Below are 22,819 nucleotides of genomic sequence, written 5' to 3' on the forward strand. Positions count from 1 at the left end.
TAGAGAGAGAGAGTATATATATGAAAGATAGATAGATATAGAGAGAGAGAGTATATATATGAAAGATAGATAGATATAGAGAGAGAGAGTATATATATGAGAGATAGATAGATATAGAGAGAGAGTGTATATATATGAGAGATAGATAGATAGAGAGATACACATATATATAGAGAGAGAGAGAGATGTAGAGATATATATATATATATATATATATATATATATATATATATATATGAGAGATAGATAGGTATAGAGAGAGATACACATATATATATATATATATAGAGAGAGAGAGATAGAGATATAGAGGGAGAGATATATGTGTAGAGAGAGAGAGACAGAGATACACATATATATATATATAGAGAGAGAGAGAGAGAGAGAGAGAGAGAGAGAGAGAGAGAGAGAGATCAGTTTAAAGTGGTACTCCAGTGGAATTGGAACTGGTGCCAGAAATTTAAAGGGGTACTCCGCCCCTAGACATCTTATCCCCTATCCAAAGGGTAAGATGTCTGATCACACCTCTGCACCTCACATCTCTGCTGATACCCCTGTCAATGTCAAGAACTGTCCAGAGTAGGAGCAAATCCCCATAGCAAACCTCTACTGCTCTGGACAGTTCCTGATATGGACAGAGGTGTCATCATAGAGCACTGTGGTCAGACAGAAAATAAATTCAAAAAGAAAATAACTTCCTGATAAGTTCTGGAAGGATTGATATTTTTAAATAGAAGTAATTTACAAATCTGTTTAACTTTCTGGCATCAGTTGATTAAAAAAAATAGTTTTACACCTGAGTACCCCCTTTTAATGCCACTAATTTGCTTTAAATTTAGTGGAAAAGCATTTGTCAGATCACATCCATCAATCTTATGTCAGTAGTTATTACTGACATACAATTAAGTGCTGGGGACTTCTTTGGGGCATTTTACATCTCAAAAAAAAAGCTGGTTTGCAAATTGCATAATAGCAATTGCTGCAGCAAAACTACAAAAAAATGAAATAAAAGTTTCAAAGAATCAGAAAAAAAACTACAAGCTTTTCATATAAATAACGTTTTTTTCTGAGGCCCTAAATGCTGTGTGTCACAATATTATGATATATTCACTATTGCGAACATACTGGAAATGGGTCCTGGGGGGAGTTTCATGTAGGAGGTGAGAAAGCAGCAAAGTCGGGTGAGTCAGAGCATCTGTAGAAAGGAACCAGTAGCTGTGTATTACAGAGCAATGTGTTGGGACCAATAATTCTGAACAGCGCCAAACAGAGACTCGGACTAGAATTAAGTGTGCTGTGAGTGAAGGACATAAGGGATGAAGAATGATCCAGTGAGACAGGCTGAGGCTACGGGATTAGAGCGTTTCTCTCCTTTTAGTAGTATGGTATTTACAGAGAGAGGTGCAAGATTCAACTTCTCATTAAGTTTAACTATGTATAGTGTTGCAAAATATAAACTTAAATGGGCACTGTCCCTTTAAAAGAAACCTTTTAATGTGTAGAGGCATGTAAAGTTTTGATCCTTGGGGGTCTGAGTGTTCAAACCCTGACCGATCAAAAGTTTTGACATGCCTGTAGGATGTCTTTTTACAGCATCAGGTCCAGTTAATTGGCACTCAATCTGCACTGAAGGGATCAGGCTTTTGGAAAATCTAAGGCTACAGTAGGCACGTTACATATAGGTGAATCTGAAAACAGCGTAGTGATCACTTACATTCTTCGAGCCACTAGGACTAGGCCTCTGGTACAACCCTGCATATAAGGCTAGGTGGGGCATGCATGCTGTGGTAGGGGATACCCACAGAAGATTCAAGCAAAAAGCCTGCCGTCACCTTGGCCATGACCTTGCCTTAGAATTCCAAACAGTCTGAAGATTTCTGCAACAGTTCTGCTGTTAAAGAGACTGCGCCCACCAAATATGAGAGAAACTGCCAGGCTGTAAAGCTTTTCTAGAGACTGTAACATTGCACGTGTATTACTTAAATTGCAGTATCCGCTAAGAATATTCTGGGGGGGGGGGGGGATTTTCAAAATTTGTGTAGAGGAAAAGTGGTGCAGTTGCACATGACAACCAATCAGTCCTCTGAAAAATGAAAGCTGTAATCTGGTTGCAATGGGCAACTGCACCATTCTTCCTTTACACTGGTTTCGATAAATCTCCCTCAATGTGCCTCTGTATGAGAAATAAATAGTTTGCACCAAGCGTCTGGGACATTACAGCCTGGTAATACCACACCTAAGTATCCCTCCTACAAAAGGTACTGCTACGGATCTAGAAGCACTGCTTATTACAACAAATACTGTATAAAGCTGTATTCTACTATTTATGTTTTTGTAGCCACAAAGTCTGGACTCCACCTAATGCACAAAGTAGGAACTCGCAAACTATTGCCTCAACTGTGTCGCCATTAGTCATGTTGATGACACCACAAATTGAATTATTGGATGTCATTGCTCAGGACAAGGAGGTGTCAGTCACATGGGACTATTGTCCTGGTGCCCTGTTAGGAGATTGCACAGCCAAAAGTGGTGTATCAACGTGTCTGTAGGTTGGGATTGAGGTGCCTATTTTGTTTCCTCGTGTATGTGTGCATAGTAGTGTGCAACAGAATGAGACTGAGCGAAGGTCTAGGTTTAGCCACCAAGGAGCATTCTGGGCTGATTCTAAGCCAGAGAGAGTGACTAAAAACTAAAGGAAAGTGGGGCCTGAGATACTGAAATGTGTAGACAGTGAGAGAGACAGAGATGGTTCCAGGAGACTGAAGGCCTCTGAAAACAGTAACTTGTAATAGGATAGGCTGGTGTGTCTGAGAAAAAGTTGCCATGGAAAGCTAGTGGCTCTATATTGTTTGAAGCATCTTATGCCCCCAGGCAAGGTCAGCATTGTACTAACAGCCCAGACAAAGATAAAGCTAGACTCATAGAACATATACAGGGTGTGGAGTAAAGTAGGAGGGTTGCATGTACTGGTTGGTGACTGGACCAATGAAACACTAAAACCTTAACCAAAGTCTAGAGGTCAAAGTGACTGATATATAATGTAAATTTCTAGCTAATCAAATTGTTTTGCGAGCTGTTGATACACTAAGGGAGGCAATGATCCTAGGAAAGAATTTGGACTTGTACTGTATGGACTAGTGGATCACATGTGGTCAGGGACTACTCTCCAAGTGAAACATGTGAGCAGAGAGACCTATTGATTGTGGGTACCCTTGAAGGTGCCAGAGCTTTAACCCAACACAAAAATCAGAATGGTGTATAAAACACTGACATTTATTTTTTAAAATTTGCTCCCAATGATCCCATAAAAACATAAAAACACACAACATAAATAAAAAGTGTGGATGGGCACCAAAACCTGATAGAAATATTCATAATTGGTAACATGAAAAACCCCACTGACTATATGGGCTAGAGTCCTACAATAATTCATAAATACCACTGCACTGACAATTTATGAGACCACATTAAAATGGAATACCAATATAAAAAGCCAAACCCAATTACCAAACATCAGTTCATATAGGGATAAATTATTCATAATGCAGAGGGGAGATATGATTCATATAATGATAAACTATTAATTCATGATACAAAAAAAAATGCAATTCAGGGTATGCACCCATGGGTAGGTTACCCGCAAGTTTCCTGTTGCCGATATGTTTCTTTATTTATTTTGTTACAGTGGAAGCCCATCTGCTGCAAATTTTTGGCTGAGGAGATTCCACTGTGTAATATCGGAAGCTGGAAACTTGTGGGTTACCTGTCTGTTTGACTGTACACTTGTATGAATAAAGTGCTGTGGCAAGGGAAAACTGGTCACAAAGAAACCTAAAAGGTCTGGATATAAGACCCACATACAAGGACCCCAATATTGAACAAAGACCATAGGTGTAAACATAAAGGTTTGCTATTGTGGCATTTTCATCCAAGCACATACGTAAAACTCCATCCTTTTGAAGTTTACTTTTGGCACCCAACACAGAAATATATACCAGGTTTAAGCTGTTGGTGTTTTCTGCAAAATTTGGTGTTACAAATTGGCTCTGAAGTTGCATGTAGAGAGGGCTTATGTCACTCATGATGCAGTTCTGGTGCCCTCGCTGGCATGACTGGTCTGCCTGGCATGGCTGAGTGATGGGATGCGGTGCATGGATGGAAGAGCCGAGTAAGTGTGGCACCAGTTAGTATTGCCATCTACAGCCCAAAAAATGCCAAGGCTACCTGAGGGCATTTTTTAATTTTTTTCTTACTGCATCTTGCATTAGTAAATAAAACTGTCTTTTGGGACATAAAAAAGACCTTTTTGGGTAATTTCACATCCCAAAGAATGCTTTAAATTTCTATTGAAATAGTCGCTATGGGCAACTGATTGACTTTTTATTTTTTCTCTGCACAGGTTTTCATAAATCTCTGACATTAAAAGGGTACTATGGTGTAAATTACTTCTATTAAAAAATATTAATCCTTTCAGTACTTTTTAGCAGCTGTTTGCTACAGAGGAAAAACTTTATTTTTTTATTTTATTTTTTTTGTGCTGTCCACAGTGCTCTCTGCTGACACCTGATGTCCGTATCAAGAACTGTCCAGAGCAGGAGAAAATCCCCATAGCAAATCTATGCTACTCTGGACAGTTCCTGACATGGACAGAGGTGTCAGCAGAGAGCACTGTGGACAACACAAAAAAGAAATTCAAAAAGTAAAGATTTTCCTCTGTAGCATACAGCTGTTAAAAAGTACCAAAAGGATTAAGATTTTTTTTAATAGAAGTAATCTACAAATCTGTTTAACTTTCTGGCACCAGTTCATTTAAAAAAAAAGTTTTCCACCAGAGTACCCCTTTAAGATTTAGCTATCCCAGCAAATGAATGAGTCCCAAATATCAGATTGTATGTGGTATTAAGAGGTTAATGGACAGTCTCGATATAACTCGGCACTATTTTCTGCTTGCTCCAATTTTATGGACAATGAGTCAATTTTATGGCTAAAAGGAACAAATTAGTGAGATTTAAAATTGTCAACTGAGGCATCATGCTGGGCGACCAGATCACCTCAATGATGACACAGCTAATCTACTTATGGGGCTTATTTAGGATGGAACATTGCTGGGTGTTCTGCAATGTAAAAATAGGTAAACAACCTGCCAAGTAGGGGAAATGCATACTGTTTTGTTTACAAACATTTTTCTATATTTTTTTTTTGTGTTTATCAGGAAAATCCTCTGAAAAATGCAGTATATGAACAACCCCCCAAAAAGCACAATAAAATAAACCAAATGAGAACTAAATCGAATAACTAAAGGAGCAATAGTTTGAGAACTTTTAATACATTGATGAGGAGATTTATCAAAGCCAGTGCAAAGGAAAAGTTGACTGATTGTCCATAGCAGCCAATCAGATTGCTCATTAAATTTTTTTAAAAGGCCTCTAAAAACAAAAGGAGCAATCTGGTTGCTATGAGCAACTGGTCATTTTTTTTTTCTCTGCACATGTTTTGATCAATCTCCCAATATATTTTTAAGGACCATGTGCAAATATATGAATCAATGCAAATGAAACAATTGGAGTATACAGTAAATTGTAAAACTGGTCATTTAGTTCATTTTGCATTTGCATTTATTCAATTTGTGTTCAAATAATATTTAAAAAAAAGGTGCATTTTTTATATTGTGTTGCTTTTCATGTATCTGCAACAAATATGTATACTTAAAAATAAAGCCATACTTCTTTTTTACAATTTTGGAGAGAGGATTTCATATTTTTAGCTAAGTGAAGTTTTATCATAACTATATTCACACGTTGCTAAATCCATGTGCCCACAAAAACAATCCAAGTCAGGCTCCAGCAGAATTAAGTCAGCAATATCTGTAACAAACCTGCATCACGTGACTGTACCGTACCCTAACAATTACCATAATCTATTTGTTTATTTTATTTTATTTATTAATTTTTTTTCTTTCCCATTAGTGTTTTGCCCATAATTTTAATAGCAGTATTGTGATGGACCATATCAAATTGACTCACTAAAGAATGGAATCTATGGACTCCATGTAATGGGTATATAATAGTTTGTACATACAAGTATGTTCATAATGTCATCATGGGAGAGAAAAGAAACAATAGCATTACCTATATTACTACAGATCCAGCTGTAAAACCAGTGCCACACAAATGACTACAATACATTGCTGGCCAGTATTCAGTAAAGTGATGTAGCAAGAATCTGTCCGACATTAAATGGTAAGCATTCATAGATCTCCAACTCCGAGAGTAAGAATTAAGCTGTTGCTAAACCTTTTTATTATTCAACCACAAGCCTACAGCAAGCAAAGACATGTCGGTAGTTTTGGTTAAGTTTCGCCTGAAGTCTGAGTTTCTTTAAGATTTTTTTTTTCTACCTGTCTAAGGGGAGGTGTTTGCTTAGCTATGGTTCATTCATATGTGTATGTTGGCTTACCGAGAGTTAAGTACTGCACCTGCTGGGGTGTGCCTGTCTTAAGGCACCTGTTTCGTCAGCCAATGAGATTCCCCGTTGGACAAGAGCCCACCTGTCAAAGAAAATACCTGTACACAAATCCTCCAGCATAAATCTAACACTTCATTCTACATGGGATGTCTGAGCATAACCACTATTAGAAGAGAAACCGGAGCTTGCAAGAAGGTGTATTCATAGTTACTGCTGAGCCTTGGGAGACCATGTCTAATGAACTTGAGTAAGTATTGCCTGGCTTTCTGATATGGTGAAACATATGTGTGTGTATTTTTATTAGCTATATTATATGTCTGTGTACATTTTTACAAGATATATCATAACGTAACTGATATATGTAGCATTTTTTTTATCTCTTGAAAATCCTTTAAGATTTGGTTACAGGCATTACTTGCATAGTTTGTATAGTGAGATCATTATTATTATTATTATTATTATTATTATTATTATTATCATTATTATTTATTTTTTTTTGGCCTGTTTTGTATTTCAAGTATACAGAATGAGAGAGTATAATAATATTGTTGTAGGTTTCTTTGTACTGGTTACCAATTTTATTTGTATTGTTTTGGTGTCTATAAAATTGTATGGTTTAGCCAATAATCGTAAAAGATGTCATTGAAGTATTTATTGGAATAACTAATGGTCCCTATGTTATCATATTTTGGAAACTACTTCAAGGTGTACTTGTATATCATTTGTGTAGATTTGAGTCTAGCTTGTATAGTTATACATTAAATTGTATGAAGGGATGCTACTACATTATATAATACTTAGACTTGGAGCTGAGGTGTAGCTGAGTTTAGTTTGTCATTTGGCTGTCATTTGGCTATTTGGTGTGCAGTTGCTTCTATTTCATCTTGACAATACTATACAGTAAAATGTCATAATAAACCTTTCTATAGTTGTAGCGTACACTGAAGAGTTTGCTGTGTCACTTGGAGTAGTTTCAGAGTACAGGTGGATTTACGTACAGGGGAAAAGTCATTTGGCACTGCAGGATTTACTACAGCTGTGGATGGCAGGAAAGTGAAGTGATGTGTATGGCTGATAACATGGATTGCTCAAAGGATGACCTGGGTTTCAAAGAATTTTTATGTGGAGTTACTTGTACTCAACTGGAAATTTATTTGCATTCCAGCAATAAAACAAATCCTAATAAAATAAAGAGGACATAATCCATCTAATTGGAGCCTCTTAAAAAGACGCACGCTACAATTAAACTCTTTGGCGTGGCACTTTTAGAGGGGTATTAACTTGGGATTTTTCTAACATTTTTCGTAGATCAGTAGACAAAAAAAGGTGTTCTAGTATGTGTCTTTAAGAAAAAAAAGTTTTGAAGTCTTGAGACAAGCTGGCACCAGGAATACAAAAAAAGTTTGGGTGTTTCTGCAGTAGGTTTCAGTCTTGCTGTACTGAAGTTTCACTGTAAACACAGTACAGAATATTCTACTTTTTGTCTTCATTACTATAGAAGTTGTGTTCATTTGCATAGACAGACTTTAGAACAAAGCTTTCTTGTAGCTGTATGCTAATACATGAAGGAGCTGTACATGTCTGGAATCTCCTTTTTAAGGGTCTTTAATATGCTATGAATACAATTACTCTAGTGTTACTCTAATTGGTTTTATTGTAAAGTGACCCAAATCCATAGTAGATGAATGGGACATTATAGGACCATAACAGAATCATGTTTATTTACAGCCATCAATGGGCGCTATCTAGTTTACTGCTTAGTGGTGCTATTTGGTGTAAAACATGAAGTTTAGGCATGTCTTTATTTGTCTATTGTCCATAGACCAGATATCCATTTCTAGCTGCCAAACATATAATTTCCAGTTCTACATATTTCACTGTTTCAGAGAAGTTAAATAGTCTTCCAGTAGTCACAAAAGGTCAAGATTTCAGGATATCCCATAGGGAGAACACACATTTCTAGTACAATTTTATAATTCTATTGCCTACAATATCTGTCATTTCACACTCTTTTTATGCCTGTATTGCACATCTTGCTCTTCCTAGGTGTCACCATAATCCATACACTAATATTTGGCCAGCTTTCCATGAGCTAGCAATTGTCAGATGAGGAAACAAGTACCTGGACAGGAGTTGTTTCCCTAGTAACAGATAACTAGGCCTAAGTGAGCAGATAAAACCAGTATATACAGTTTTCTTTTTATATATATATATATATATAAATACATATTTGGCTTGTGATATCAGGAAAAGTAATAAGTAGCAGAATGCATAAAATAAAATGTAAAGGAGTTATCCAGGATAGGAAAAGACATAACTGTTTAAAAACAACAAAGTCACGGCTGTCCTAAGGTTGTGTGCAGTATTAAAACTCTTCTGCTTTCACTTCAATGGAATGGAATTGTAATACTTCACCCATACAGTTTTGCATTCAGTATTTTCAGCCAAAGCAAGAAATGGTTTCAAAAGGAATGAGAAATATAAAGGGGGGCATATAGTTCTCCTTCCTGCTAGATCCACTTTTGGCTTTGGTTCAAAAACTGCAGTGGCGCATTTTCAAGAACATTCATCAACCTAAATGGATTAGTAAGGTTCAGTAAAACAGTGTTGATAATTTGGTCGCCTCCATGGCTCCTTTCAAACAGCCAGAAGATGATCACCTTACTGTCTTCAGTAAGTAAGAAATAGTAGCTACACCCAACAGTGCATAAAATGAACATTTCAGTAGCTTAGCCCACCTACACAATATTCTCAAGGTAGCACACACCCTCAGCTCTCAGCCGACACATTCAGTTAGTCCATCAAACACTCGTGACTTCATTGCCTACCTTTGTTGACACCAGACACAAGTGTGATTGTTAACTCTTTCTGACTGCATGTGGCATTGGTCCCATACAATTACCTTTTTAGTGTAAAGGAAAGAACAAAGCACACTTGTCTCACTAAATGGCCATTACTGGATAGTATTATTGTTTTTGATCGAAATACCCATACAGTGTATTTTTTATAGACTTGGCTGAGAGAAGTGCGGCAGGCACTATTGCTGGAAATGAAAGGATTGTTCGTGTCGCAGGGATGAATGAGAAAGTGACTAGCCAGGGTAGCAGATCAATAGTGAACTGTAGCATATGCAGACTGAGTAGAAAAAGAAGATCGCACTCACCAGGCAAAATAAAACGTCCTCTTTATTCAGCAATTTCTTTAAAATGTGTCCCGTTTTAAAGAAATTACCGAATAAAGAGGACGTTTTATTTTACCGGGTGAGTGCAATGTTCTTTTTCTACTCGGTATCGCATAGTGTATTATATATGTATGAAATGCTTTATCCTAGAACAAGACAATATACTGGTAAACAAACATACTAGTTGTACATACAGTTTTAATGTTTCCATGATGCTACTGAGGATTTATTGGTACTGCTTGGGTGTTATATGCACTCACAGTACATGTATGCTACTATATAGTGTATGTACTTTGTTAATTTGACTAAACTGCAGCTACTAATCCTATGAGCAATGCACATGGCCAAAGGGCTGTACAGTATAGCTAGGCTTATCATGATTTCTAAGTTGGCTTAGCTATAGGTGTGTGTACAGAGTACATATTTATTCATTTCATTATGCTGGGGGGACTGAAAATTGTGTTTTCCTTGAAAACAAAAGGAGCAAGTTAGGAGCGGCAAAATGTACAGAAATGACAGGTGAAAACAATCTATAGAGTACGTATGAAAAGAAGGCTTGAAGATAGAAGCTAAGGCATTAAAACAACACAGGCAGGTGCCTTTCCACCTGAATGAATCTGTAACCTCCCTAAGCAGAGCTGGCAACCCTGAGCAACCTATGTTTGCTTTACCATAAAGGTTTAGCTTGTGGTCTTATAGCCGGAGAATTGGTAACAATGCAAGCCTGTCATCCTCGTCGGCAAGTGTCTGACTTAAGGGTGTGTGGTAACCACACTCCCCTCTTTGGATTGTGTTTAGCAGAGAGCACAGAAGCCAGTGATCCATTGTGATAAGGTGGCAAATTAATATTATGCAACGACCAATAAAGTAGTATTCACACTATTATCTCTGTTTTCCTCAGTTATCGGCCAGTCATGCTCCTACAGAATGACAGCATAAACCTTCAAAAGTATCCCTACGCCGGGGAAGATGAGGCTTGGTCTAAGTATTTGGACAATCCAATGACAGCAGCTACCAAAGCAATGATGAGAGCAAATGGGGATGATGATGGAGTGGCTGCACTGAGTCTTCTCTACGATTACTACAGGGTAATGACTTCAGTCTTCATTGGCTTTTCAATAATCACAATACCTGTTATCCCCTGGCTAGACTGAAAGGACATCCATCACTGAAAACATTTCTGCTAAATAACTTTCTATTTAAATGTCAGACATGTGTGATCCATGTCTTGTCTCCTAACATTACTACCCATACTTCATATTTTTTTTTAACACTTTATTGCCTAAATGTATAGTATATAATAGTAAAGAAGATCCATGGGTGGTAAAAGAATTTGATATCATGTGTATTATCTTTAAGGTCCTGTAATGACAATAATTTTATTTTTATTTTTCTATTAAGGTACCAAGAGAAAAAAGAATAATTTCCCCAAGTTCAACAGACCGCTGTGAACAAGTAAAAAGGTGAGGCTCAATAACTGGCTTGATAGAAACTTAATACATTTATGTGTGTTCTGTATATTTGTGAAGACTGTTCAGTGATTCCAATACACATGCGAGTTAAAGGGTCTATTCACATGGCAGAATTTCCAATTGCGAAATTCCACCTCAAATTAAAGCCCATAGACTTCTATGGGATTCCGTACTCCCATTCACACTTCTGCGGAATTTCAGAATGGGAGTGCAAAATCCCATAGAAGTCCATGGGCTTTAATTTGAAGCAGAATTCCGCAAGTGGAAATGCTGCCATGTGAACAGACCCAAACTCTCCAGAAAAAGTTACTTCATAAAAATAGTTTTATTAATGGTTTAATTGTACATACTAATTTATTTTTTCTTTGTAGGAACTGCATTGACTACGATTCCGACATTTCAACCTTCGAAAATTCTACGCAGCTTCTGAAATTTCTAACTGATAGTTCATCTACTGCACAAGAATACACAGAAATGCACAAAAAGAGCAGCTATCTAACATTGGACTGTTTTATAAACCCCAACAAACTGACTTTACCAGCAAACAGCAGCAAACTAACCAATGAAACACATGACGATTTCATGACTCCATCGTGTGATGTGTATGAGAAGAATCCAATGAACACTCTCTTTGAACCACTCCATGTACCACAACCTCAACAGAGATGGCAGCCAGACAGTACCTTCAAAGAGGACTCACCAGAGGTACATATAATATATTTTATACAATGCTACATATATCTTATCTAAAAGTATACATCTTCTCTATATCATAGTATTTTTTGTTTCTTTTGTAGCCCCTAATATTCAGTGACATACTAAGAAGCCAGGCAGAGTCCACCTGTCCTGAAAGCTGCTTACAAGGGGAAGCGGATCGGTAAGTTTGCTTAAAAAAAAAAAAAAAAAAAAAGTTTAAAGTAAATAAATTACCTTTTTAAAGAATACTTTTTCTCTGCATAAGATGTAAATTCGATTGAGACAAATACTTTGCTTGCAGACATCTGAGCCACTTTGTATTCCATGAAACTCCATAAGTCCAGTTGAAAATTAGCCACCACCCACCTGTGCAAATAAAAAGTATACTTTGAATACTGCCCTTTCTGTTTTACACTTCATATATTCATAATGCTTAAGATGTGGACATCTTGATTGAAAGTATGAATGCTTGTGTTATTTATGCAGTGACTTTGAGTACACACTGGAATCCCCCAAAGCTATTCATGTAAAGTCTGGAGATTCTCCAATGGCATATCTCAATAAAGGTCAATTTTACCCTGTCAACCTGAGGATGACAGACACCAGGAAATGTTTGCAGTTGTCTTCTAATAAAGTCAAGGTATGTATCGAGATTACCAGTTGTTGTTGTTGTTGTTGTTGTTGTCATAAGAAATACTAGAGCCTATTTGCTGTTATTAATTCAGAGTTTAATACAGAAGACTATCCAAGAAGCTACAAACTGCTTATACTAACATTTGTGATTCTTGGAACATGTAGATCAAGTGTCTAAACAGATAAAAATAAATGCATTAAACTACATAAAAATAATAATCTGGTAGAAATGTAGTGGACATTGATAAATAGGACCACACAATAAACAAACTCAAGGACAAAAAGACATTTTAGAATGGAACAAATGCATCTATTTCTGAAAGTCTAGTAAAAGGACATGAGTCATTGAGAATACAAGCTTCATTCTCCAAGGCAAACAGATTGAGTCCACAAGTGGAGTTTACATACAGAAATGTGTCTCCCCTGACAAACTACCTGCTTTTCAGTCTTTGTAAAAACCCCTTTTAGATGTTAAACCATTCTATAATGAAAGGATAATGAATATCAATTGCTGCTTCTCATGTGTGCTGAGCACTAAGCATGTTACATTTGGAATCTTAACTCATGATAAACCTTGCCTCCCATATTATTTTTCTTTCTTTTTGCACCAACATGCCCATGGAAGCTAGAAAGGAAGTAGTAGGAGACTTCTTGAGCACCTGGGAATTTGGAAAGTGCATAAGTGTATTGATGAACATACATGTACTTTACAAATATAGCATAAAATACACCAAGTAAATCTACAAATGCACAACAAACTAGGGATAACACAGGTGAACAGGATTGGTTAGGCTGAAAAACTAACATTATTTATTGTGTTTAGAGCATATGGTTCTTCGTGCATCTAACAGCATATCCTTTGGTTCTCAGAGCGTTGTCATGGTAGTCTTTGACAATGAGAAGAATCCAGAAGAACAGCTAAAACGCTGGAAGCATTGGCATTCCAGGCAGCCAACAGCTAAGCAGAGAGTTATAGATGTTGGTAAGTTGATCTACAATATCTTTCCGTAACACATACCGTGCACTCATGCCCTTTCACATTTTTCACATGGGTGAATCTTTCAGAAGATCAACCATCTACAGACAGGATCTTTGGAACTCAACCAGAGTAGATATTGGGTTCATTGTTCCCCAATTACTTGGTTTGGTTGTGCGTCCAACTCTAGGAAGAGTCCTGATTTGTTCCAAACTTCTTCCATTTAAGAAGGGTCTGAAGACTTATGTCTATGCAAATTCTAGTTTTATCCTTTTTAATAAATTTGAAAACATTTCTAAAATTTGTCATTATGGGGCATTGAGTGCAGAATGAAGGGGGGGAGGCCTCTTTATTTATTTTTTTTATTTTTTTTACTATAAAACCACAACATAACACTATGTAAAAGGGTCTGAAAACTTTCCAGTTGCATTCTAAATATTTTCTGATTATTATGCCTCCCATGTTGACTATATTGCAACACAATCTTTCTATACTTTTCATGCATCGAATGGAGATTCATAGTCTTATGTATTTAAATTGTTGTTAATTTTTAGCTGACTACAAAGAAAACTGCAACACTGTAGAAGGTATTGAAGAAGTGGCATACAATGCTTTGTCCTTTGTGTGGAACATCAATGAAGAAGCTAAGGTACAGTCAAGTTTCTGCTTTATGCCACTTTTAAGTGAAGAACCCCTTTAAAATGTTGTACAGATAAAAGTCAATAGGATAGAAATCTTCTGAATAAACCCAGTAATCATAACAATACATTTATTTTGGAAGTCAAAAAACAAGATACATGTTGTTGAGGTACTTTGAGAAGAGGTATAAAGACAGTTATTTGGCAATGGAAAAAAAAATCAGTGAAGACCGTTTTTGATACAATCTTTGTTCCCACGGTGAGAAGAGGTTCTCTATGGGTGAGTTTGTGGCCTCAGGCAGAGGGAATTGTTAGGATTTGCAAGGATTATCTTTAAGGGAGGAAACAGTTGGAAACTTTGGCATCGGAACTGGTGATTTGCCTGCATTTTAAAGTTTAGCTTTATATAGCAACAAGACGTAATGCCTGAACTATCGTGTTGTGAGTAGTAAGGCAGCACTACAGTGAGGCTCCCAAATATCTAGAACATAATTTTATATATTAATATTTTTATTCTTTAATACATTAAACTAACAAGTCATTTCATGCTTGCTTTTAGATATTTGTTGGCATCAATTGTCTGAGCACAGACTTCTCATCTCAGAAGGGAGTCAAGGGTGTGCCTCTAAACCTCCAGATTGACACATATGACTACGAGACTGGAGTGAAGAGACTCATCCATCGGGCCATCTGCCAGATCAAAATATTCTGTGATAAGGTATGACTAGATGCAAATGAAGCATGTCATAGTGGTTATATATTTAAAGGATGATATGCAAATAGTCTGACTAGTTTGATGAGCTGTCCTAAGGTTTGCCAACCTCCAGATTGTTCTATTAAAAGAAAATTCCAACTCCTTGATTGATTGATTGATTTATTAGTTGATTTTTTTTCAGGGTGCTGAACGTAAGATGCGTGATGAGGAACGAAAACAGTTTAGAAGGAAAGGAAAGGTTGCAGATGCAAGTAAAGGTATATAAACAAAATTTCTTATCTTATGATAAAAAAATAGTGCTAGTCTGTGAGAATTTTTTTTGATGAGTCATAAATCTTACAATGACACACTTACTGCATTGCTTATTAATACAATGACTTCATATTTTCTTAAAATATGAAACCCATGACTCGCTATGGTATCGCTAAGGATCTGGATGTCTCTAGAGAAATAAACTTAAAAAAAATGAATTGCAAGACCTGTCTAATATATACATTGAGCTATAAGACTGCCACCATATTAATTATTGCCTTAATTTTACAGATGTAAAAACAAATGTGCTACCAGGATACAGAGGAACAGATATTACGTATTTTAGACCAATGACTAATTTGGAAAGCCAACCAGTCTTGTTTATCCCAAATGTTCATTTTTCCAACCTTCAAAGATGCGGCATTGTAAGTACTTTTCTTTATGAAAACACCATTATTGCAAATGGATCAGAAACATAGCTATGGGGTTACTTAGGCAATAGACTCATCCAGGCCCTAGTGTTTGAGTTGGCCCAAAGGCCTCTCTAACACAGAGCCATCAGAACTATAAATTGCATTTGGTCGGTTATAGATATTTTATTGGGGCCTAGAAACTTCAGGCTACACCTCTGAGGGGGATTACATGAAGTTAAAAAAGAAATATCTGTGTAAATGTTACTTATGTCATGTATGTAGCCAAGATGGGAGGCGTTGGTAATCTTGTTGGCTTCCTTCAGTCTTTCTATGTTGCATTTAGAATGTCGACCACTTGTGTTAAACCATCATCTGAATCAATAGCAACCTCAGGAATTCAACAAGACAAACATATCTTTCAGTGTAGGATTTAGCAGGGAGAGTTACGGACAGAATACAATGGCTGCCCTTTCAAACACAGACAGCATGGAAGCACAAGAGAATGTGTTATAAATCTCAAATTATTTCAGCATTACTCTAACTTGACACATTTTCCTTTTACTATTGATTGCAGGTACTTCCTGCTATTACAGATAGTGACAGGTAAGAAATTCTTCATGTTATTGCCTTTTCTCTAAACTCTTTATATAAAATGAATCTACTTATCTATTTTCATGTATGTGGAACAAGGTCATTGAGTATAATTTTTATTTGACTTGCTCTTTACAGGTTGGCAATGAAGAGAAGTTGTCCATCATTTACAGATGCTTTTGATGGGACACCTTCCAAGAAACAGCCAACAGAAGACTCTCAAAGAGGTATACATTTTTCTAGAAGTTAGATTTTGGAGTTATGATTTTTTTTTTTAGCATTACTGGATGGCTGCTTTTCAAATGATCACTTATCCCTATGAAGGTCCTTTTTGTGTAATTTGTGAAGGTCCTTATTTGTGAAGGTCCTTTTTTGTGTTATCACCAGGAGAAAGGAGGCACCACGACCTAGTTTTACCGAGGCACAATGGTTTGTCCATATGTGTGTCTGTGCCTGTTACTGTAACTCAGCCTCTTAATTCTATTGCTTGGTAAAGTCCCATTGGTTCAAATACACACACTGAAGCACATTAAAGGGGTACGGTGAAAAACAATTTTTTTTTTAAATCAACTGGTGCCAGAACGTTAAACAGATTTGTAAATTACTTCTATTTAAAAATGTAAATCTTTCAAGTACTTATCAGCTGCTGTATGCTGATAAGTACTTTTTTTTTATTTATTTATTTATTTTCTGTCTGACCACAGTGCTCTCTGCTGACACCTCTGGTTGTCTCAGGAACTGTCAAGAGCAGGAGCAAATCCCCATAGCAAACCTATCCTGCTCTTGACAGTTCCTGAGATAGACAGAGGTGTCATCAGAGAGCACTGTGGTCAGACAGAAAAATTAAAAAAGAAAAGAACTTCCTGTGGAGCCTACAGCAGCTAAGTACTGGAAGGATTAAGATTTTTAAATAGAAGTAATTTACAAATCTGTTTAATGTTCTGGCACCAGTTGATTTAAAAAGAAAAAAAAATTCACCGAAGTACCCCTTTTAATAGCTGTCAATGTAAATTCCCAGAAAATTTCTTGAATATCTGCTTACACATTTTTGTCAAAAATATATGTTGTCTAGGACCAGAATTAACAGTATTTATAACTGCAATGAAGTACTATAAAGGCCACAATGTATTAATGTATCTTTTTATAACACATAATATATCTTTTCTTTAGTGTTATTGTATGTACGAAGGGAAACGGAAGAAGTTTTTGATGCCCTAATGTTAAAAACACCAGATCTCCCAGGTTTGCGGAAAGCGGTAAGTGTATTTGTTTACTGCCATTAAAGAGATCTTGAAGATCTGTAGTAGTTTCGCTTCCTTCTGGAAGGTTACTTCACTGTTACTATCACTTTGTTAAACCTTCAACCTTTCCTGCTTCGGAAAGGCAACACCATAATTGTAATGTAAACTAAAATACTGGACCTATTTTTATAGATCTCCGAAAAATACGGTGTACCAGAAGAAAGGATCTGCAGAGTCTACAAAAAGTGTAAAAGAGGGTAAGACCTTTTTTTCTTTCATCACGTTGGTCTTATTAGTAACTTGTACAGACATATTGGCTTTCTACTAGAAAGCTTTTTTTTTTTTTTTTTTTTTTCATAGTAATTCATTATCAGCCTAGACCTTCCCAACAGATAAGGGCAGGTAGAAACAAGCAAGTTTAATAAGGCAACTTTATATAAACTGAAATACTGTATTGCTAGTGTTTTTGGCAGATGAGATATGTGTGTTTGGAAATCAAAGGTTATGTTTGAGTCAGGTGGAGGTTTAAGAATGTTTAACCCATAAAAAGCCCATATCATGTTGGCAAGTATAGAATGTCATTCTTTCTGCAATATATTAACTTGGTGGCTTCTTGTAAAAATGCACTAAATGGGGACCAATACACTTATTTCAATGGGGAGTAAACACACAGAAAAAAATTATTATATACACGTGTGATGTATTAACATGCTTGGTACACACGTTAATGATACCAATATATGGAGGGTGAATTATTAAACCAATTGCTTATAGGTTACCAACAGGCATCCCAAAAAAAATTTTTTTTCCCCATATACCAAAATAATAAATGTTAAACGTGCAATCTTTATTAGTTTGAATCCGCACATTAGTTGTGAATAAAATATACAGGCGCCATATTGTCCCATCTGTAGATAAATGTCCTGACCAATCCGTCTAAAGAATATGCACCATTCAGAATAATGCAGGGTGCCTGCAGGAACACCCGTATTCTTAAGAGTAGGACACTGGCAACGTCAGATGACGGCACTTGCGCAAATGATACTTTTTTCCTTTATGGATCGAGTGAGAGTCTATCTACTCGCGCATGTAAAAAACAGCACATCACGTCACAATGGATCCTATTCGGGGCTATTGGAGGATTAGACTGCCAGTTATCTATAGTGTTTATGATTGGAGAAGGGGAGACCTGTATTTGATTGGTGCAGGTTGCTTGGGGTGCTCTTATTGGTCAGATAAGCTGCTGATCAGTGATAGAGAAAATCTATTGGATGATAATTTGTCAGGTTGTTGTAATTTCCTGTAACATCATGATGGGAGGTTTTATAACCCCCTGCATGGCATTTTGTAACTCAGTGCCTGCTTGCCTCTTGATAAAGCTACTTCGGTAGTGAAAAATGTCGAGGGCTGCCGTGTGAAATAGGTTTTAAGCCAGGTGCCAGTGTCCTACTCTTAAGAATACGGGTGTTCCTGCAGGCACCCTGTAGTACTCCGAATGGTGCATATTCTATAGACCGATTGGCCAGGACATTTATCCACAGATGGTACAATATGGCGCCTGTATATTTTAATCACAACTAATTTGTGGATTCAAACTAATAAAGATTGCACTTTTAACATTTATTATTTTGGTATATTGTATTAACATGCTTGGATCAAAGTAAAGTTTCTTGTGCCCTATCGAGGCTATGTGGACACAGTCCCAAAATTGCATTCTATTGAATCCAATAAAAAAGGGACTTTTTGTACACACAGTTAATGCTGTAAGAATCCCAGCCGTAACATTTAAGTTTTTTTGCCTTTATTTTATTTAGTTTATTTTTAGCTGTATACACCATATTTAACCTATTTTTAAGGAGCTACAATGTTTCATAGAGCTGAAAATTCATACTAAAAATAGCCTTAATTTATGGCTTGAAAAAAAACTCCAAAACGCTAAGTCAAAATTTTAGACTTATTAGGGGAGATTTATCAAAACCTGTCTAGAGGAACAGTGGTGCAGTTGCCTATAGCAGACAATCATTTAAAAATGAAAGAAGCAATCTTGTTGCTATGGACAACTGCATCACTCTTCCTCTGCACAGGTTTTGATAAATCTCCCCCACTTTGCTTGAAAATTTTAATTTTTGAGCCATAAAATATGGCCTAAAGATCTTTGAATATGCACATAACTTGAAAGATGTAGAGAAATACAAAAAAAAAGAAAATCCAGTAATCCAAAAGTTAACTACTAAAACTGCAACACCAGGAAGTAGAGAATTGTAAAAAATATGAACGTTTGTTGACGACAGAAAGATATAATCAGATTGCAAGCCCCACTGACTTTGTTAGAACTGCTAAGGCAATGTTGTTACTGGCCACCAGCCAAACGTATTTTTCCCAATAGTATGAAACTGAAGAATGGAATTAGTATGCTCCTTATGTTACACAATCTGCTTTATAAGGAAAGTCACGCATCCTAGATACATCTTGAAGACATGCAGTTCTACTAGGCAGCCATAGATGTAACTTAAGTATTAAAGGAGCCCTATTGGTTTTAACATAGAACCTCTTCAAGGTCAACGACTATTTAGATTATATTGATATAGGGTAACAATGGCTGTAATACTACGTGAGTTTATTATTTTTTTAAAGTTATGTTAATGTTACTTTCCTTTTATTTTTAGGATCCTAGTGAACATGGACAATAATATTATCCAGCATTACAGCAACCATATGGCTTTCGAATTTGAGTTGACAGACAGAGATGGGAATATTCAAGTCACACTTAAAGAATTATAACATTCCTTTAGGACACTCTTAAAAGACTTGAGCCAAGGGATGAGACCCAAACACGACTGACCTCAAAACATTGCTCAGCGCTTGCACTTGACCCAAGTGAGCAGAGCATCATACCACCAAGTATTGTGAAGCCAGTGCTTCTTGGGAAAACAGACATGGGACTTCTGTGTCACAAAAGACTATTGTATGAAAGAGACTTTGTAAAATATGAAATGATTTTTTTATGGTATCCATAACTCGGGTGAATTCAAGGCGAGAAGACAAGTGAATGGACACGAGCCACATGTACATTGAGCTTGAGAATGAAGATGAATGCTTATAGGTGTTTAGCTGATGCACCAACAAGAGTTTTAAGTAACCACCAATAATTCTGCCCTATTGTTGAGTGGTCTTGAAATGTGTATGTCTGCTTGGAGAGCAAATGTTGCTTGCATACTAACTAGCAATTAAAATAAGTGGATGTACCAGCAATATTACAATATTGTTCACTCAGCGAAAATCCTATGGAGGTTTGCATTCTAACATGGGATATTACACACAACACTGCTGCTCATACCAATACACCGGAAGCTCATCACAGTATGTTACATTAGTATACATTTTCCTTTGCTGCTGATATTAGGTTATATATATATAGTTTTTTTTTTTTTTTTTACACTTTTTTATGCTAAATAGCTGCCAGTTTTGCCTTGAATGCCCCTTTGATTAAGAAAAGAATACTGTTTTATACATTTCTTATTGCTGGTTCATATTGTTTTTACAAGAATATATATGTATATATTTGCTGTTTTATGTTATTTGTATTTTACAATGCAGAAATGCATATTTGTCATTTCAACAATGTCTTACCACATTTCTCTGTCTTTGTATATTTTGTTCTAGATATTTTATTACTTAGATTTAGTGAAAGGGAAAATAAATATGCCTTGAAAGTATAAGTGTCCTTTTAAAGTATGTCTATAGACCACATAAATATGACTCTCTTTCTAGCTCATCTCTTATTTTAGGACCAAGTTTTTCCCATTGTCTTCACAACAGCACCCTTTCCTTAGTCTAAGAGGGGAAATAAAGCTAATTAATAAAGCTAAACCCACCCATTCCTCCATGTGCCAGTGTTTATCCTGTCCCTGTCAGTGCAGGTTATCTGAGAGGTGAGGAGACTAGGTCTAGTCGCCTTAATTTTGGTTTTCATTCCCACTTAGCAGGCTAAGGCTGCTTTCACACTATAAAATTCATCCTTTTTATAGATCCGTCTGATGTTCCGTTATGAAAACCCTGCAAATCGGTCGTTAAACAGCCATTAGAAAATCCCATTATAGTCTATGGGATTTTTACATTATCCATTTTAATCCGTTATAGTCCGTTATCAATAACAGATGTTATGCACTATTATTAATAATAATGCATGCACTATTTCTCCCATTACCATCTTCCGTCACAAAATAACGTCCGTTATTAATAACGGACTATAACGGATTAAAACGGATAATGTAAAAATCCCATAGACTACAATGGGATTTTCTAACGGCTGTTTAATGACCGATTTGCAGGGTTTTCATGACGGAACATCAGACTGATCTTTAAAAAGGATGAATTTTATAGTGTGGAAGCAGCCTAAGGATTGAGTGCTGCTGGTGGGCTCCCCTTCCTTGCCTCTTTTTTTCCAGAAGGCTCGAGAGATGATAGGTGTCCCTTGCAGGGACCACAGATTTGCTTGGATAATATTGATGATAGGATCAACACTAGGTTGCTCATCTTCTGGCTCCCCATTCATATCAGTCCAGATGGATGACCTGTAGTAGATTGTGCCTGCTGGATATGTCCAGTGGCAGCACAGCAAGTGGACCATTGGCAGCTCAGTCCTACGTGGAACGCCAATATTTTGGTGTTCTCTGTGGAATGTTGATAGGAGTGCTGGGCATAACATCCAGACTCCAGCTGCTTAAGGGAATCCCAAGTGACTTCACTTCTGGTCATGGGGTTACATGGAGAGGGAACGCTTGACATCTCTTCTGGTAGCAGGATGGGAGTATCGGATGTTCTCAGGGCACCCTACAACTACTTAAGGCACCAGAATCTGTTCAGTAGCACTTATAGTTGCCGTTCCTTCAGCTACTGTAGGCTCTGCTGTGATTGTAATGTAATAGTCCTATGGGAATGTTACTCTGACCTATATACAAAAGTGTGCTACCTCTATACCTAAGTAAAAAATAAGCCTAAGGTCAAACAAAATGTGCCGTCTGTGGTAAAGAATTGCTGTATATGACAAACAAGCTGCTTTGTAAACAGTGTATCAATAAAATTGTAGGTGAGGAGTCCCCGGATTTAATGCAGAATATTAAGACACTAATTTAACCCTTGAAGGACCAGGGTTTTTTCCCGTTTTTGCACTTAAATTTTTTCCTCCTTACCTTTAAAAAGCTTATATTTTTGTGCCACCAATTCTACTTTGCAATCACATCAGTCCTTTTACCCAAAAAACACGGCGAAATCAGTGTATGACAAAATTGAGGGGAAAAAACGCCATTTTGTAACCTTGGGGGCTTCCGTTTCTAAGCAGTACATTTTTTTTGTAAAAATTACACCTTCTCTTTATTCTGTAGGTCCATATGAATAAAATTATACCTTACTTATACAGGTTTGATCTTGTTGTACTTCTGGAAAAAATCATAACTACATGCAGGAAAATGTATATGTTTTTAAAATTGTCTGACCCCACATAACTTTTTTATTTTTCCATATATGGAGCGGTATGAGGGCTCATT

At 36.6% G+C, this 22,819-nt stretch overlaps 1 protein-coding gene across 1 annotated transcript; it reads left to right on the forward strand.

The window, feature by feature from the left end:
* Positions 1-6,605: 6,605 nt before the first annotated feature.
* Positions 6,606-20,702, forward strand: GRHL3 (grainyhead like transcription factor 3). Its single transcript, XM_056560583.1, has 16 exons — positions 6,606-6,712; positions 10,548-10,734; positions 11,048-11,109; positions 11,490-11,823; positions 11,916-11,995; positions 12,301-12,454; positions 13,318-13,429; positions 13,978-14,072; positions 14,621-14,779; positions 14,958-15,033; positions 15,320-15,453; positions 16,016-16,044; positions 16,171-16,259; positions 17,203-17,288; positions 17,466-17,530; positions 19,940-20,702. The coding sequence occupies exons 1-16, from the start codon at positions 6,696-6,698 to the stop codon at positions 20,052-20,054; spliced, it is 1,794 nt and encodes a 597-aa protein (XP_056416558.1). The 5' UTR covers positions 6,606-6,695; the 3' UTR covers positions 20,055-20,702.
* Positions 20,703-22,819: the final 2,117 nt, after the last annotated feature.

Source organism: Hyla sarda, chromosome 2 (assembly GCF_029499605.1).
Source record: "Hyla sarda isolate aHylSar1 chromosome 2, aHylSar1.hap1, whole genome shotgun sequence".
Taxonomy (NCBI): domain Eukaryota; kingdom Metazoa; phylum Chordata; class Amphibia; order Anura; family Hylidae; genus Hyla; species Hyla sarda.